This window comes from Pleurodeles waltl, chromosome 1_1 (assembly GCF_031143425.1).
Source record: "Pleurodeles waltl isolate 20211129_DDA chromosome 1_1, aPleWal1.hap1.20221129, whole genome shotgun sequence".
Classification (NCBI taxonomy): Eukaryota; Metazoa; Chordata; class Amphibia; order Caudata; family Salamandridae; genus Pleurodeles; species Pleurodeles waltl.
In genome coordinates, this window is record NC_090436.1 from 131,971,578 (window position 1) to 131,986,422 (window position 14,845).

The window sequence follows — 14,845 nt, forward strand, 5'->3', positions numbered from 1 at the left end:
GGCTGGGCAACATCCACCTGAGAGTGTGTAACACCTATAGACATAAAAGGGGTAGTCTACTTTAGGAGGGGCGATAGGGTGGGTGGGGAGGTAGATGTCAGGCAGGCGTGTTGGGGTATTCCTTGCTCTGGTTGGGGGGTGGAGTTTGGGGGGAGTTTTGGGTTTCAACTGTTGGTATTGTGCTGTATGTATATAGATAAGCGATTGCAGACTCAAAGACAAGATGTCCCCCCTTTTGTATGCGCTCGTGGAAGAGCCCCCGGCGTGTGCCTTGAGGGAATACCATGGGCATCGTGGCCTTCGCTTTCAGAATCATACTCTCGTGCTTTCGGCTTATGAGGACAACACATTATTATATATCAAGGACCCGCAGCAAAATGTTCCTCTGGTTCTCCGGGAAATTGCGAGGTATGGCACATTCTTAAGGTTAACTGGAGCAAATCCATTATGTTCCCCCTGACACCGGTGACTGTACAGGTAGACGTGGGGTTCCCTCTCAGGTGGGAGGTAAGGTTGGTTCGGTACCTGGGTATTAGAGTCCATATGGATCTCAAAGTAGTGACGGCCGATAATTTTGACGCTGCACTCAAGACACTAACAGGTGACGCGGAGAGGTGGATCAGACTCCCGCCGTCTTTGATGGGTCGCATAGCTCTCATGAAAATGGTGGTGCTCCCTCGGTTTTTGTTCCTCTTTCAGAGCATCCCTATGTTGCTGCCGAAGGCATATTTCACAGCTTTGAGAGTGTTACTTATTAAATTAGCATGGGCAGGTAAACAGCCACAAGTAAAATGGCGCACCCTGACTCTTCCCTACGAGCTGGGTGGACTCAATGCTCCAGACTTGGAGAACTACTGAATGGTCGCCCATGCGGCAGTTGCTCATACCTGGATCCACGGGTCTTGTGACACTCTGTTTTTAAAAATAGAGCGTAAACTATCATCCCCAGTGCCGTTGCAGAGTAGAATATTTCATGTTCCGAATAGGCGCTATGAAGAGTTTGCGTCTTTGAACTCTGCTACGCGGGCCTGGCACGGACTGCTACATAGACAAGGACTGGCCCTGCTGTACTCTCCACATGGGCCCCTGGAGTGGTGCGCTTGGTTTGAGTTATGGCGCGATAAAAGTTTAATACAAGCTATGCGCACTCTGAATATCACCACCATAAGGGATTTGTTTGAGGAGGGTATTATGAAGAAATGGGATATGATAGAGGAGTAAGCTAACGGGCCAACTGTATTGCTCTGATACGAGTATTAGAGGGTAAGGCATGCTATGGCAGCGCTCTTGGGGTGTAGTGTGGTTAGTTTTACGTATATTTTGCGCATTAGCTTCAGGCTTTAGGCCTTTGTGCACTTTGCCCTGAATGTATTTTATTCATTTGCTGACAGCTTAGAGCCTCTGTGCACTTTGCTCTAAATGCTTTTTATTAGGCTTCGTACTGTTATTTTTCAAATAGCCAGTTCTACGGTGTTGTTTTTTATTCATATCACACTGTTTTGCCTACTTCAGCACTGGAGTTCTTCATAACATATTCACTCTGTGCTTCAGTCAAGGATACAGTCTGGTACATTGCCGACAGACGTGGTAGGAGTTTAGATTTGGCATTCCTGCGTAGGGACATTTTGTGATCACGATGACATGTTAGTTATAAAATCACTTCCTTGTCCCAATACATGCAAGAGGGAGATTCCGACCAGAGACCCACAGCTAGACGCGGACTGCCTCGTTGCAGATGCTGAACCAGATCACAGGCCTTTGCTCAGGTATGAGGGCTTATGTCTCCCCGGTGATTCGGAAAGGCAAGCTAGAAGCTTAACATGCTGTGCTCTAAATAAAACAAGCAGAGGGAGAGTAGAAACTGTTAGGAAATATGATAGCTTTATTCTTATGTTTTACTCTCCTGGTGACTATTTCAATCCTACTATGTTGTATTGTTCTGGTTATTGCGGCTCACGCCTTATTATCTAAAATACAGTCGTTTTATTAAAACATTATATAAAACTTATACTGTCTTTGTCATTTGTATATGAGATCATATTGTAAATGAGAGAGTTGGTTTGGATCTGAGTGACCACGACTTCCCTGAGAAGTTCCAAAGATGTCATGCGCTCTGCTGCCTAATCATTTCTTCCCCGTGGGAGAAATGAGGCACTGCTAGTTAGCCGGAGCAAAAACCGGATTTAGGGTGACACAGTTCCTTACACATGGGTCAGACTCAGTCCCCCACACCGTTATCGATCCTGCTGCCTAGAAATCCAGTAGTCTCATTTAGGATAATGAGAACCCACGCGACATGGCGCCGCCAACGATTGGTCTGGCTCTAATGTTTGGGTCAGACTGACTCTCTCGGTCTCATATATATTTTGACTCCTCGGTTCCGTACGCGGAGACGTCCGTGGGGCTGAGGGTTTCCGCCACCACGGGATAGGTACGTCCTATTGCTTAGTGGTTGGTTGTTCAAGCTTGAACTTTGAAAGGAAAAACCCCGATATTGGTGTGCCTTCTCTGACCTAGAGCTATTTTTTGCAAATGGCGAATCCTAATGTAGTGAATATAGCAATCAATATGCGTCACCCGCTCACAGGACATCTGATTGCACATGGACTAACAGTCCAGGAGGGTCCAGTCCCTTTTGTGGTGGATGCCCATGCAGCCTATAGGACAGAACTTTTTTATTCTTGGGTCGCATTTCCAGCAGTTGATGGGGGTACAAATACTTTTCACGAATACACTGTTGCGAATGTCCCTGGACAATACCGGGCTTACGCTTACTTAGAGATACCTCTATCTTATCAAGAACACCATAATTGGCTTGATGGCGCCCTCCCACATACAGTAGCACAAGTGAGGTTAGGTCCGTTGAGTAATGATGGTCCGACCTGGCCTTTATTGGCTACTTACACACCATATCCTGCGGTTGCAAATTTGGCAGTGGCTGATGTGTGTCGTTTATATATAGACTTAGCTACAACATACAGAAGACTGGTTCAGTTTGTGATGCAGACATTAAATACTAATGCAGCGCGTGCTGCTCCGGCGCACCCACAAGCAGTGGTTCTGGGAATCAATCCGGCCACTGTACACTCAGTTATGGGCAAGGTGCCGGCTAAACGTGAGGAGACTCCATTTTGGCTGGCGCAAACAATTAATATGCTGGAAGCAGTATTTCCCCACACGGGACCTCAGGATAAACGGTGGACCTTTGTAATACTTGGGGCACGGTGTTTGCCGCGCTCTACACTACAGCACACAGTACACCGACTTTAGCTAATTTACCGGAAGTGCTTAAACAAATTCAAGATGAATATGGGGCTGCCCCTGCCTTAGATTTGGGCATGCAGTTAATGGGCAATTTTGCTGCAGTTTCTTCTATTATTTTGAGTAATCTCAAGGGAGAGGCAGTAGCACTAGCCGTGCGAATGCGTCTTCGGGATGTTCTGCAGATTAATCAAGAGCGGGAACTTCCGCAAATAATAGCTGAGACATATTCAAGTATTAGTCGCGATAGCCTAGGGGCTAGACCGCAGAAACCCCAATTGCAGGGTAAAAATAATAAAGATAATGCTAAGCAACAGCAACCTGAGGGTACAAAAAAGCGCTGGGAAAAGAAACAGCAAACACCTAAAAAAGATGGGGGACAGTCTCCGCAACCGGAGACCCCGCAGAATAGGTATAATCTCAGGAATAGGGATACTTTGAAGACGCCTGATAGATATCAATATACTGATACATGCCAATCTCGTTCCTTTCAGGACTCCTCAGAGAAGAGAAGTGAGAGAGGTGGGCGGTCAGAGCGGAGGACGGAGTACGTGAAACTGAGACAGGATTCACAACGCTCGGCGGAGGTTTCTGTTAAACAAGAAGAGAAACCGCTGCAACAAAAACAGCAATTTAAAATAGAAAAAAGTGGCAGCAGTCTCAGTTAGACATGCCGCTCTAGAAGAGAGTTCTCTTGACGAACAAGACATGGGCGTTAGCACTGTTAGACAGCGCAGCAGAGGTCACAATAGTTCACCGCAGTCTTCTAGAGCATCTGGAGGTGAAAGCAACTGATGACTTCATACAAGTCGAAACGGCAGACATGCGAGTCTCTGATCCTGATAGAGTATATCAAGTGACTCTACGATTAGAAGGGGACATTGACCGCATTGTACACGCCATCTTTTGGGACCATGTGGTAAAATCATATGATGTTCTGTTGGCTGAACAGGATTGGCCACCTGACTTTGTTCGCGACTGTCCGGTTGGGGAGGATGTTATTGTACCTTCCTTCTCACCACTTGTTCAGAGAGAGCTAGCGGAGTCCTATGGTAAAACATGGGCTCTAGCACAGGCTCCCGCCCTATATAGAAATAATGTGGGGTGGGATAGACAATCACCTTATCATGTAATTCCAATAAAGGGCACACCTCAGCCACAGCCGCAGTATCCTATTAAATTTGAGGCAAGGGCATCGGTTTGGAAAATTCTTACACAATTGGAGTACCAGGGTGTAATTGAGCCCTGTGTCTCGCCGATGAATAATCCCTTATTTCCGGTTGCTAAACCAGACCATTCATATAGGATAGTGGTGGATTACAGCATTTGAATAGTCACACACGCACATATGCAATACAGAATTCACATAGCGCAGCGCTTATGAACAATATAATGCGTAAGAAATACAAAACAACGTTGGATATCTCGAATGGATTTTTCTGCCAAAATATAGCGCCCGAAAGTCGGGACTATACCAGTTTCAGTGCGTTTGGCTCTCAGAAAATTTTTGGTCGTTTGCCTCAGGGGTATAAGAATAGCCCAGGACTGTTTTCGGCTCGTGTGACTGAAATGCTGCACGAGTTGGACCCTGAAGCGTTATCATATGTTGATGACATATATCTGACAGACAATGAGATTCTGCAACATCTAAGGCGCGTATCGCGCATTGTTGTGGGGTTTGCTGATATTGGCTATAAGTTTAATTTTAAGAAATCAAAGATTGCCTTCCTCAGCGTCATTTTCCTGGAATATGAGTTGTCGAGTGAGGGCAAGAGCCTAGCGCCACATTTTTGGGAGAAATGTGCTTTATTGCAGCCTCCTAATACGGTTCGGAAGCTTCAGTCATTGTTGGGGTTTCTGAATTTTGGCAGAACTTACATTCCTGATTATGATACGCGTATAAAACCCTTATACGAACTGATTCGCCCGAATTTTTCGAGTACATTTTGGACGATTGAGCATACACACATACTGCGAGAGTTGCAGACTGATCTCTTAGCGGTTAAACACTTACACACACGGGACAATAAGACACATTTAGTCATCAGGGTGATACCTGGGGCTGTTGGGTTTACGTATGTCACCTTTAATGAGGGTGAGACAGTCCCGATTGCATACAAGTCCCACTTGTATTCTGTTGCAGAACAACGATTTGCACAGACTGAGAAAATACTCACTGCAGTACAGATGGCTGTGATTAAAGAAAGACCGCTTGCCCAGGGCCAACGCATCATTTTCGTTTCCCCGATTCCGGCCTTAGAGGCTGTTACAAAAGCGAGTGTTCCTAATTCGAAAGCTTTACACCCGCGATGGATACAATGGGCTACGTCTTTGACAGCCACTGATGTAGATTACATATTTGACCCTAAACTGCAGACTCAAGAATTTCTTCAATATGAAATAGAGTAGAGTACCCAGTTCCTGCTGGCACATTGCCTATTGACCAATATCAAGTGGTCATGTATACCGATGGCTCTGCGCAACCAGCGGTTGGGACTAAACAACAGTATTCTGCTGCATGTGCAGTGGTGAGCGGCACTATGGAGGGGTAAGTGTTCTGCCCCCGACATACTTATACTAAAACCTTGGGAGATTGCACGGCACAGCTGGCTGAGCTCAAAGCTCTATTGTTAGCGTTGGAGCACGCGGATCCGGCGATTTTGACCTTGCTGGTCTGTGACTCCTACTACTGTGTTCAGTCTTTCAATGAATATCTGCACTATTGGAAGTTGAATGGGTTCAGGGATTCTAAAGGCAACACCATTAAACATAGATTGTTGTGGGGTAAGGTTGCGGATCTGAAAGAAACGCTTCCTAAGGTCCATGTTGTGCATACACTTGGACACCAGCGTGTTGGAATACACGTTGCTGGGAATACTTTGGCTGATGAAGCCGCAAAGTCGGCAGTGGCTGTCGCCACTGTGGCCGCAGTGACTCGTTCGAGTTCCAAACCAGACACAGAGATTTCGGCTGCCATAAAAGCTACGGCTGATGGCACGCCGTTTCCTAAAGGGTTTCCTTCTAAATATAGTTACTGCTTGAGTAGTGCGCTAAATGCTGTTGTTAATATTCCAGGCATTGGGGTACGTGAAGTACCCAATAGAATTGAGAGACCTCGATTAATTTCTGCAGCACTTGAGGGGGTGGCATCTGCACATGCTGGTGTGGCTGCCACGATTTCACTTTTACAGGCTCGTTACTGGTGGCCTGGTCTCTATAAAGAGACGAAGCAGTATGTCCTTTGTTGTGACGTCTGTCAACAAATTAAAGCATCGTCGGCTAGACGCCCGCAGCAGACGCCCCTTCTAATTTCAAACAAACCGTTACAGTGTGTGTACTTGGACCATTGTGGTCCGCTGACACCAGATAGTGCATACAAATATATATTGGTTGCTGTAGATTCGTGCTCCAGATTTGTGTGGGTATGGCCACAACGCTCGGCTGACGCTCGGACTGTTATTAAAGATTTGCGCATCTTTGTCGATACATTTGCGGTTGCGGCTTTTCATTCAGACCAGGGCCCTGCTTTTGCCTCTAAGGCATTCAGGGACACCATGGGTTCGTTGGGGGTCCAACTCCAATTCTCGTCTCCATTTCATCCCGAGGAAAATTCTGTCGTGGAGCGTTTAAATCGTGATTTAAAGCAATCCTTAACGGCCAGGGTTATAGGTACGGGTCGTAGTTGGCTAGCCCACCTATATGGAGTACAGAGAGCACTTAATAACTTGCCTAGACGGTCACTGGGGGGTCGTACTTCATATGAGTGCCTGTTTGGAACACAAATGTATGTTCCTGATCTAGATGGTCCTGGTGTGGAGGCGGCAGTTACGCCCTTTGACATAAATGATCGTGTCACTGTTTTGCAGGATTTACAACAATTCCGTGAAGATATCTCTTCTGCAAGTGCTGCCTCCTCAGGAATTAAGGATGAGCCAGTAACACCTACTGGTTGGATACCCAGGATTGGGGATCTAGTGTGTGAAAAGGTCGCAGTAAAGAAAGAATTTGGTCCTTCTTATCGAGCACCTGTCCCTGTGTTAGGGGTGAGCGGCACGAGAACTGTGATTTTACCGCCGCTGCAAGGGGCCAAAGGAAATCGCTTTGTTTCTATTGATAATGTTAAGTTACAACATGTGGACGATTCTGCACAGCAGACCAAGAGGGACACCCAGTAGTTCCGGCATCCCTCTCACTACTGGGGAAGAAGTCCCGCTGCAGGTGATTTACACCGACGCTGTTTCCTCTCCGAGCTTGGGGAGGGTGGAAGATGATCTTGCGATTGTTCCACAGACAACGATTAATATGGAATCTTTTGATCAAGTTGCTGTACGTTCTACTGATGTTTCTGAACATGTGGTTTATAGCGTGCCTAGGAGAGAGCCTCCATCTGCTGCTTTGTTTGCAATTGCACCTTTTGCAAGAACTGCCTCTGGCTGCTTCAACGACGCTGATGAAGCAGTGTCCAGCTCCTCGTCCTCGATGTCTTCTGTCCGAGGTCCACGTAAGCTGCTGAGTTGGCTTAAACGTACATATTTTGTTTTTCCTTGGAACTATTTGTGGCTTTTTATGGCTGTAATGACTCTTTTTTTATGGTTGGGATTTGTGGTTACTTTTTTTCTAGTAATTCATGGTCATTTTCTTCCTGATCGATCTGACATTGAGCACGTGGAGACTGTGTTGAGACCACATTTTTCGTCTCATATGGTTCGAAGAGACTTGTCCAATGTGAACATTTCTGCAATACCGATTCCGGATGGGATTGTATGGGATAAAGTAATGTTTGATATATATGGTCCCACTGAATTTATTCAAATACCGTATGTCCTCAAAATATCAAGGAATGATATTGTTATACCAGGCATTGTTTCTGATGATTGGGATGTGAAGACAGTAGATTCTATGCTAACAGATTTGCAATATTATACTGTCTATGACGATGAAGATGCTTACCAATTTAGAGATAATCACTATTATGGACACCACTTTATTCATAAAGCTAGTAGCCCTAAGTCCATATTTAATTATGTGCAATGGGAACATTGCTCGACTCCTCCACAAGGGAGTTCAAAAACGTATTATGATAAATTTGCATATTTTTCTGGGCATGATCAGCGGAATGCTAAGTCTTACTATTTTAAAGTTGCACCGTATTCTAATAAGCAAATTTTATTGACCGATACTAAATTACTATATTCAAATTTGTTTGTATCTAAACTTTCGGTCGAGGGATATGAATACTGGTTAAAGACTGTTCACTTGAAAAGTGTTTGGGGTACGAAAAATTGGCAGATGCAAGGCAGGGATACATTATTTAGAGCATGTCTTATCCCTGTGCAGATGATTTTCCTCAATGACACGGTACAACAGACTAGCTGTTTGGGCTTGGCGACGATTTGAGAGTTGACTTTGCCTAGTATACCTGTCCCTTCCAAATTAAACAACTGGCAGCACTATGCGAATGCTACTTTTAGTGAATTTACGCATTGGGTCCAGAATGGTACGCTTAACACTTCCTCGTTACATCCGGGCGGGTGGTTATTATGGGCTGTAGACACTAATCAGTGTCATCAACGTTTTGTAGACAGTTACATACACGAGGTGTGGGAGCTTCCCTTTCAATACAGATGTGTTAATGGTTTGAGGGAGGTTTTTCTTAGCGGTAGCGAATGCGAAGCTTCTGTCAGCCATTCCATGGTTTGTAAACAGCTGTCCTTGCACAGAGCGTGTAACGCTTCGATTGCTAACTTAGCTTGTTATTTAAAGGGTGTTCCAGTCCCGGTTATTAAAAACACTTTCCAGGTGCTTTCTAACGGCAGTTACATTGTTCTTAACAGCGAACGCTGCTGTGGCATGCGTGCCGGAATAGTTTACGTTGTCGTTGTCAACAAGGCCGTTACGTGCTGCGGGAATGTGTTGTTTCCCCCCACTCAAATTAGGGAGGTAGCGGACATCTGGCCTCATATTGCTACTTCCAAGGTTGATTTCGACAAGTTGAGTTGGCTGAAAGCTTTATTGTTTCAAAAGCATGTGGCCCTTACATCTGCTAGCGAGACCTACGCACTTCAGGTGGCAAGGTCATCGGCGGAGATACAGTCCCTTTTGAATACTAACTTTCCAAGTCACTTCGGTGAACTTGTGGGACGTATATTCAATGCATCCATCACTGCTGGTATTGCTCATTTTTTCAAAGCCGTTGGTGTTGGTTTCGCTCACACCTTCTCTTCCATATTCGGTTTGATACCTTCGGCTATACACTCTATTTTCGGAAGCATTTTTGGGGGTTTCCCGATTACTTTGGCTTTGTTGGCTGGAGTCTTGCTATTGTTGCTATTTTTTCGCAATGGCTGTCCCGCCACGACGAGATCCTATATTGCTGCTCCCGTCAGCGTAGCTGTGTCGTGAACGCATGATGCAGCATTTTGGAGCTACACTCCTGGGCCATTTGGAGTGTGACTGGTCTCTGTCATTCAGACCGGTTTTGGATTGTGTGCAACCCGTGTTTCGATGCCTTTGGTGCTCGTTTGAACATGCACTGGCTTTTTGTCTCTCACTGCAGCGCCCTCCAGTGGTCGATCCTGATCTGTTGATGTTCCCGATTAGGGCTCATTCCCAGACTTGTGCACTACGGTTGCGTTTGCTTCGTGAGGCGGTTTATGAGATTCCCTTCCTGGAGGAAGATGGTATTGTCTCTTTCATTGGCCCTGCACGGGGTGCCGCCCTGAATGGTTTTGGGGCTTTGGAACACACCTGCTCCATGGTACTTTGTGGCGTGGATCTTCCGATATTAACATATATCGAAGTGGAGGAGCTCCTACGTTCTATTGCTTCAGTCTGACAATTGGATTTTTTTCTTCAGCAAAATTGACACTATATTGAATTTGGCTTTATCGTCACATGTTTCCTAAATTTATGACTTTGTTGTCTTCTTACCTTGTCAAAATATATTCTTTATGTTTGGGGCATGTTTTTATGTTATTGGAACCACTTGCTACCGACAAGGGGAGGGTGTAGTGTGGTTAGTTTTACGTATATTTTGCGCATTAGCTTCAGGCTTTAGGCCTTTGTGCACTTTGCCCTGAATGTATTTTATTCATTTGCTGACAGCTTAGAGCCTCTGTGCACTTTGCTCTAAATGCTTTTTATTAGGCTTCGTACTGTTATTTTTCAAATAGCCAGTTATACGGTGTTGTTTTTTATTCATATCACACTGTTTTGCCTACTTCAGCACTGGAGTTCTTCATAACATATTCACTCAGTGCTTCAGTCAAGGATACAGTCTGGTACATTGCCGATAGACGTGGTAGGAGTTTAGATTTGGCATTCCTGCGTAGGGACATTTTGTGATCACAATGACATGTTAGTTATAAAATCACTTCCTTGTACCAATACATGCAAGAGGGAGATTTCGACCAGAGACCCACAGCTAGACGCTGACTGCCTCGTTGCAGATGCTGAACCAGATCACAGGCCTTTGCTCAGGTATGAGGGCTTATGTCTCCCCGGTGATTCAGAAAGGCAAGCTAGAAGCTTAACATGCTGTGCTCTAAATAAAACAAGCAGAGGGAGTGTAGAAACTGTTAGGAAATATGATAGCTTTATTCTTATGTTTTACTCTCCTGGTGACTATTTCAATCCTACTATGTTGTATTGTTCTGGTTATTGCGGCTCACGCCTTATTATCTAAAATACAGTTGTTTTATTAAAACATTATATAAAACTTATACTGTCTTTGTCATTTGTATATGAGATCATATTGTAAATGAGAGAGTTGGTTTGGATCTGAGTGACCACGACTTCCCTGAGAAGTTCCAAAGATGTCATGCGCTCGGCTGCCTAATCATTTCTTCCCCGTGGGAGAAATGAGGCACTGCTAGTTAGCCGGAGCAAAAACCGGATTTAAGGTGACAGAGTTCCTTACACGTGGGTCAGACTCAGTCCCCCACACCGTTATCGATCCTGCTGCCTAGAAATCCAGTAGTCTCATTTAGGATAATGAGAGCCCACGCGACAGGGGGAGGACATGCGGGAGCCCCCAGATATGCAGGCCTTGTCTGCGGTGGTAATGAATGACCAACCCAGCGATTGGTGTCCTGTTTATATGCACATATACAAATGACACATATACATGTGCTGACGAAAGCAAGGCTGGAGTGGCAGGGGGATTTGGGGTTGCAGCTAACAGATGACCAGTGGCGCTACTGCTGTTCTTTGACTCGTACGGTCTCTTTGAACAGCAGGCATCGTCTGATACACTTTAAGTACCTAAACAGAGTATATTACACTCCACTCAGACTCTATGGATATAGATTACGCACCAGTACTAATTGTCCCAGGTGTGGTGAAGAACAAGGGGGCTTTTTTCACATGTCCTGGGCCTATGCTGGGGTGCAGCGCTTCTGGGGGTCAATGTTCAGGGAACTGGAGAGAATAGGTGGACTGCAGCTCAGTTGTGAACCGATATTGGTGCTCCTAGGCTGGGATAGAGACTTACCAAAATCAATTAGAATCAATTAGACAGTTGGTGGCTATTGGGTTACTATTGGCCAAACATTGCATTGCCATGCAACTGGTTGGGACAGTTCTGATAATTCCAGTTATTAATAAACAAATTGCTATTTGGGTTGAAGGACAAGGACATATAGGGACTAAGGGTCCTGAACCAGGGTGGTTGAGGGTGCTTGCCATTGGCGTCCCAGCGTCTGTCCTATTATGGCTCTGGAAACTGGGACAAGTACGCCCCTTTACACTTGACTCTCAGGGTAAAGAGATCAAGAAGCCAAAGGCTACTCAGGAAGGAAGTGTGAGGGGCTAAAACTCAGTACAATCAAGTAACATGTCCCAATAAATCACTGTCCAGCACAATGCTTGTCTTTTTAGAAAATGAACTACTTTTAATATTACAACGTTTGCAAAATGCTACACAATTAGATAGGTATTAGATTTAGGACTTAATCTCACCCCCTCGCGTACACCGAAATGCTGCGCTTGCTCTGATGCCAAATTCCTAGCTCTACAGTGCTTCCCGTGTTTAGGGTGGTACCCCCATTAGGCGATGTTAAACATAGGTGCAAGTTTCACTTAGTGAAGAAGAACTTGGAACTGGTACAAAGGTGGGTGGTTGGGTTCCACTTTAAAACGTATTTTCCAGATATGGAATCTGGAGCTACTGTCTATGGTCATTGAAATGGTTTTAGGTGGTTCTCTTTCAAATGCTATTTTCTGGTTGCAGAACAGACATAACCTTTCTGCAAGGTCCTGGCTCTCATTGCAGGTACTTATAATGTTGTCTCCAAGCATGTGTCCAAAACGTGGGCACAATGAAGTGTGAAGACTGTGCTTGGCTGTCATCAGACTCTCTGAAGTATCAATCTAGGACAGACACAAGTACAGGTCCTGTCGTCTAAGAAATTCACCACCTTTAGCAACAGAATCTCCTGAGTCACTTCCTCTCCACAGCCATCTACCAAATGACAGTGCTCAAGAAAATATAATCAGCAACCCCTTGCTAAAAGGCCATCACAAAGTTTCTAAGGGTAACACTGTTTCCATCCTCCCTCACTTCACTCTCTGGGTCTCCATCCCCTTGCTTCAGAAATGCAAGCAATACACTTCCCCTGTCCAAGGGAATCTCTATCCATCCTTCATCATGTGTCATGACAAACAGAGGCCAATCAAAATGGTCCTCACTGGTCCCAGCAAACATATCCACTTTGCATGCTGTCTTGCTGTCATGTGTGTGCCACATCTATACAATGTACACTTTTATCCACAGAACGTGCAGTAAAAAATCTGAGGGCTTCAGCCTCTGTGGGGGAGGTTCTAGAGGGTGCTCTCATCTGATTGGTTAGAGTGAACTTTGGTTCTTTTTTAAGGGAAACGATGTAGATAGGCTATGGAGATAACAGGTTATTCCTAATATAGCGTATATGGCTAATGCATAAGGATATAAATATGTATGTGTGTTTATGTATATGTAGATCTATGAAAGATGCAGTACTGGAGAAAGACTTGTTATAAAATCAATCAAATATTTACAGTGAGAATTTTTATAATCCAGGGTGTCAGGTTTGCACACTCAAGTGACATTAATGTGCGTAAATTACAGTCCTACTTTTTTATACTCATTATTTAAATTTGCACTTGTAAATGGATCTACTGACATGTGAAATCATGACATTTTATATTTGAGTAAATCTCTGTATATGAGATAGGTTGTGGGCACTTCAGCCACCTTTCCCCTGGATAAAGATGGTGAACAGCAAAACGTGCAGGTAGTTTGCCACCTCTGAAACAGCTGTTTATTTCCTCATATCAAAGGACTTGGGCTAACCCTGAATAGTACTGGGTTATAGCGGTAGAGGCTTCACCAAGATGTTTCCCCAAGAAGAAAACCAAAGAGAACAAGTTGTTACTCAACCACTCTTTCTGAGTCAGGCCTTATGTTCTCATACTCCCCACCATACACAAACACCCTTCTTGGGAAGTTAGTACAATGTACATTCAGTTTGACTAATGTGTACCACATAATAACCATGTACATTGTTCTTACCGGTGTCATCTTTCTCTCCGTACAGAATAAGGTGCACATTAGCATCGGTCCCAGAGTTCTTCTTATCGCCTGTCTTCACCTTCACGGTGTAAGTTGTGGACTTTGCTGTGAAAGAGCAGAAACCAGTCTGAGTACATGCTTGCAATCTTTGAACAGGTCAAGAGCAGAGTTATTGACCATTTTTTGACACTCACACACTCCCTAAAATTACTACATCTACCGTTTACGTCTACAGTCTGTAAACATTACTTCCAGGGAGCAAACATAAACTAAGAAGATATGGATACAGTAATGCTACCAACTATGATTATTATAATCATTGTTATTATTAAAGATGATAATAATCATGATGATAGTGATAATAACAACAACAACAACAACAATAATGACATGTTGAGCCTCCCTGTTCTCCCTTAGACCCTGGTTTCCTGGTCCCAGTTCAAATGGCCTGACTGCAAAGTAATGTTCCCTCGGAAGGGGAATGCAATAAAAGAGGGATGCATTTTGGTCCCACAGTAAAGCACAGTTTAGTGTTCTACAGAAAAATTAAGCTTTTAATATCGAAGTGCAAAACAATATTAAGTGCAGGATACTGACTACAATATATAATCGAGGTAAGTAGATAAATGTAAGTCCAGATTTACTTAACTTTGTATCCATTGAATATGATGATCATATATATATCACCAGAACAGCAGCGGGTAGGGGATGGACAACCATTGCGAGAGGTAAGCCTCAAGGGGTCACCTTCCTCCTGCAGCTGGGTGCTGAGGTGATCTTCCTCTCCAGGGTGCAGACAAGTCCTGCTGAAGCATGATGCTGTGCACCCAGTGGCGTTGCCTCCTGTACTAGAGCATCATCTTCCGCCGGAATGCAAGAAATGAGGAGAAAGTGGCATTGCTGTGGTCAGTGACAGGTAAAGGTTGCACACCCCTTGTTGATCAGTCTACAGCTATTTTGTGTGACATTGCAGACACAAATGGAATGGTGTCAATTCCATTTCTTGTGCTGCATTCTCAGGTGATGAAGAGACTG

At 44.6% G+C, this 14,845-nt stretch overlaps 1 protein-coding gene across 1 annotated transcript in view; it reads right to left on the reverse strand.

Annotated features, from left to right (window-relative positions):
- LOXHD1 (lipoxygenase homology PLAT domains 1) overlaps nt 1-14,845 on the reverse strand; it is a 929,469-nt gene that overhangs the window by 362,869 nt on the left and 551,755 nt on the right. Inside the window, exon 29 of the mRNA XM_069218871.1 lies at nt 13,811-13,915. Coding sequence (XP_069074972.1) covers nt 13,811-13,915 — 105 coding nt within the window. The remainder of the gene's footprint in view (nt 1-13,810; nt 13,916-14,845) is intronic.